The sequence below is a fragment of the Lonchura striata genome, chromosome 31 (genome assembly GCF_050655825.1).
Source record: "Lonchura striata isolate lonStrDom1 chromosome 31, ASM5065582v1, whole genome shotgun sequence".
Taxonomy (NCBI): domain Eukaryota; kingdom Metazoa; phylum Chordata; class Aves; order Passeriformes; family Estrildidae; genus Lonchura; species Lonchura striata.
In genome coordinates this window covers 2,419,103-2,423,725 of record NC_140733.1, presented here as the reverse complement: position 1 = coordinate 2,423,725, position 4,623 = coordinate 2,419,103, and the positions used below count along the sequence as shown (strand labels likewise).

General features: G+C 45.2%; 1 protein-coding gene across 1 annotated transcript; it reads right to left on the bottom strand.

Annotated features, from left to right (window-relative positions):
• Positions 1–1,870: 1,870 nt before the first annotated feature.
• Positions 1,871–3,688, bottom strand: LOC144247549 (syncytin-1-like). The gene has a single exon (XM_077788557.2). It carries the CDS (start codon positions 3,686–3,688, stop codon positions 2,498–2,500), a length of 1,191 nt encoding a protein of 396 aa, XP_077644683.2. The 3' UTR covers positions 1,871–2,497.
• Between the last annotated feature and the right edge of the window lie 935 nt (positions 3,689–4,623).

Genomic DNA, 4,623 nt, shown 5'->3' with positions numbered 1-4,623 from the left:
GCCGCTGGCAGGGAGCTGTGCCGCTGGGCCTGACAGGCTCTGTGTTCCCAGGGACGGCTGGGCGGTACCTGAGGGGGAGGAAGGAAGAGCTCCATCTCATCTGTGAGGGTGAGTGAGGGCAGCGGGCTGCCAGCGGGGGCTGCCGGGGGAGCTGCGAGCCCTGCCCCGGCTGTGGAGGGCTCTGCTCCCTGTGCAGACCAGGGCCGGCGTGGGCAGAGCACACAGAGCTTTCAGGGCACCTGGGGGATTCGTGGCCAGCAGCTTTGGGCTGATCCAGCTGGTCCCTGCTCCCTGCTGGCCATGGCCAGAGCCGGCTGGGATGGCCCTGGCACAGGGATCTCCTCGGGTCCCCTCAGATGCGGGAACTGACCATGGCGCTGTTCCTCTCTCTTTCAGCCCTAGAAGACACGGCCAATGACATCAGTGTTGCCGTTGCGAGCCTGGCAGTTCAAACATTGTCTGTCCTCCAGGGAATAGAGAGAGCTCGATATTCCCGCTTCCACAGCCTGCATGATCGGCTCTGCAGGGCATGGAGGAGACGGCCTCGTCTGTCGGGGCTCGGCTGGCTGCGCTGCTGCAGCTCTGCAGAGAGCTGATCCCAGAGGCTCTGTCTGCTGGGGCCACTCGAGCCAGCAGGAATGTTTCGTTTCTTTAGGATTGTTCTTTTCTTCTTTTTGTTTTTCTTTAGCATAGAAATATAGGATGTGTTGTAATAGACAGACTCCCAGGATCTTTCTTTTGCTGCCCAGGCTCTGCAGGGCCTAGGGGAAGAGGGAGAAAAGGGTTCCTGGGCTCAGCAAGCTGCCCAGGCATGCAGGGTTGCAGGGAAAATGGCCAGAAGCCCCTTGGCCTTTGGTGGTTCTGCTGAAGCCTTTGTGCTGCCCACAGAGCAGATGGGCAGGGGCTGGAGCTGTGGGGATCTCTGTGAGAGCGGTGCCTGGAGATGGCCACAAGCCCTGTCCCAGGCAGGAAGCGCCATCCGTGTCCTCCTGCCCGTGTGTTGCTGCCTGGAATGCTGAGGGCTCCCAGGTGCCTCTTGATGGGGCAGGTTGGCCAGGCTGGGGGAGACCCTGAGGGGACGGGGCCACGAAGGGATGAGGGGCTGTGGAAGCCCTGACAGGACAAGGCAGTGGGAAGGCACGGGGGGGACGTGTGAGGGAGTGGGTAACGTTGGCTCGGGGAGGAAAGTGGATTGGAACCAAAGGCACCACTCACCCTCACAAAAATATCATCAAAAGTCCTCACAAAAATATCATCAAAATCCCATAAAAATCCCCCCCAAAACACCCAAAACCCAACTAAAATCTTCATAAATTCCCCCAAAACTCCCCAAAATCCAATAGAAATCGACTCAAAATCCTCACAAAAAATCCCACCAAAAATACCATAAAATTCCCACAAAAATTCCACTGTAGATTCCTTGAAAATGCCAGAAAAACCACACAAAATCCCAGGTAAATCTCCACAAAAATTCCACCCAAAAGCCCACAAAACTCACCCAAAAAAATCCCCACAAAAATCACCCCAAGGCTCACAGAAATCCCTCAAAATCCCCATAAAAATCGCCCCCAAAATCCCCTTTAATGCCACACAAAAATCCCACAAAAAGTCCCACTAAATCCCCATGAAAATCCCACAGAATCCACAGAGAAAAATCTGTACAAAAATGCAGCCAAAAATCCCCCAATCACACAAAATCCACACAAAAAATCCCACCAAATCACCCAAAATATCCAACCAAAATTTCCCCCAAACCCCTGCAAAATCCACACCAAATCCACTCAAAAAATCCACGCCAAAATCCCACCAAACCCCTCTCAAATTCCCCAAAAAATGCCCCCATGTCCTATTGAATCAAAGACGGAAGCAATCCGGGCAACAGATATTCTTTATTGCAGCGCTGGGCACATGGGGGATCTCTCCTCCTAACATGTGCATCGTGCAGCTAAGAAAGCTGTGATTTATCTTACTAAAACATGCATATTCATTACAAGTCTTGACAATTATTTACATATTCATGATTATTCCGAGATAAGGATGCGCAAGCGTAGTTGCATTTTTGGGTGGTCTTCGGTGGTCGTCAGGGGTCCTCTGGTGGTCGTCCATAGTCTTCATCACTCTGTCCGCTAGTTGAACTTTTATTTCGAGCATGCGTGGTAGTTTTTCTGTGCTCTGGGCCCCATCTTTTCCTCCTTTCATGATATATGGCCTATTCAACTGACCACAGTCCATCTGCTGAGTATGCATTCTTTACATATCATCAGGAAGCTTATCAGAGTAAAGGAAGCTTATCAGAGTAAAATACATAGCCAAGGACAAAGTTTCTACATCTGTTTGCTAATGTCTAGAATAACAGGATACTGGTGCATATACATAGCACATAACGTTTTCTTCACTTAATTCTTTTCTAGTCATTTAACCCTTAAGTAGTTCTGAACAGGTCAGGTCCCTGTATCAAGTCCCCCCTTTTCTATAACCATTGCAAATTCTTTTGCAATCATATTACGCCTCCATATCTATATCTTTCAACATTAGTTGCTTCTTTGTTACAAAGTAAGACACACTTAATTAAAATCCAGACTATGATAATTAACAATATTACAAGTATTACGGAAATAAAAAGTTGTTTTAACCAATTCAAATTAGGTAACCAGGATGTTAGGACTTTCCACAATTCTTCAAATCCCCACGAGGTGTCATCCTTGGTTACCTCATGGAGTATCTTAGTCTGTTTCCAGATTTCACTTAAATCTGTAGCAATTCGATTATTTTGATCTACATATACACAGCAACTTGTATTTATAATGGTACAAACCCCCCCTCGTGAAGCCAATAATAAATCTAAAGCCATTCTATTTTGCTGCACTACTTGTGCAAGGCTATTTATCTCAATCTGCTGTGCTTGAATTGCATCTATTGTTTTATTTTCAATGTCTTCTACTACTGCTGAAATATTTATTATAGCTTTTTCTAATTCACTTACCCCTAGCCAAGGGAGAAACCATCTAGCAAAGGAATGAAATGCATTCTGCCTTTTTATTAGGGGATTTTCTACTTCCCGTCTAATTCTTCGAATATGTGTTTGAAGCCAACCTTCGGATAAATGATTATGTATAGTTATGTTTGGGACTACGGCTCCCAGGGTGCATGTTCCCACCCAATTTTCAGGTAACACTTTCCATGCAGTATCATTGCACAGCCAATACCATCCTTTTCCTTCTGGAACTGGCCAGAGGGTACTATTAATAGAGGTGGGGGACCCGATATATTTTATTTTATTACAACCCGTTTGATTTCCTACATATTGGACGTTATTACAACTCCCAACTTTATCTAATCCTTTAGGTGGGTTACACCTCTGCACACATTTATAGTAAGATTTTTTAATTGGAGGGTTATGAATTTTTAATGGCTGAGCTCTATATGTATAATTTACCCAGGTGGTATTCTCCCAATATCTCGTCCACGGATTATTACCAGGTATGGGGATGCCTATTAACAAGATCTGTTTTCCACTGTATTCAGGCATATGTGTACATATCCAACAATTAGTTCTATTCAGAGTTCGAGATATACCTTCCGTCAGCGAAAGATGAAGATTCAAATCCCACCGTGCCCAGGCTCCCCCATAGGTCAAGATAATCTGGAAAATCGCAATCTGGTAGGTCCTACGGGAGTAGCAGTCCATGGTTTCGTAGGGGCCTTCTTTATTTTCGAGTAGTGAATCCAAGCTGGGTGTTCTTTAATCTTCACCGCAGTGAATGTTGTCAGCAGCACTTGATATGGACCTTTCCACTTTTCCTCCAAGGGTTGTCCTGAAAAATTCTTAACATATACATAATCACCAGGTTCAAAGGCATGGAGGGGGTGATCTAATCCCCTTACTCTAGTACCCAAAACATTTTTATGTATTTCTGATAATTGTTTCTGCAATGCTTTCATGTATTCCAGTAAATATCCTTCCCCAATTTGTGCCAATTCTTCACCCTTAAATTGAAGTTGATAGGGTCGCCCATATAATATCTCAAAAGGGCTTAAATTTTCCTTTGTCCGAGGTTTAACTCTTATTCTCAATAATGCCAATGGTAAAGCTTGGGGCCAAGTTAAATTTGCCTCCTGACTAATCTTTGCTATCTGTTGTTTGAGCATATGATTCATCTTTTCAACTTGGCCACTTGCTTGAGGTCTGTACGGGGTATGTAACTGCCAGTCTATTCCTAATGCTTTTCCCACTTGTTGAACAATTTTAGCATTAAAATGTGGTCCTCGATCGGAGGATATTGTCGATGGAACTCCGAAACGAGGAATTATTTCATTCAGTAGCGCTTTAGTCACTTCTCGCGCTTTGTTAGTCCTGCAGGGATATGCTTCTGGCCATCCTGTGAAAGTGTCTGTCAGGACTAAAAGATATCTATACCCCCCTTTTCTGGGGAGCTCAGAAAAATCAATTTGCCATTGTTGCCCAGGGCAGTTTCCTTTACCTATCATCCCCAATTTTATTTTGCTAGTTGTGTCTGGATTATTTCGTTGACATATTTCACATTGCTGCGTTACCTGTTTTACTGTGGTATACAAATTTCGCCCTACTATTCTTTTGGTCACTTCTTTGTATAATGCATCTGC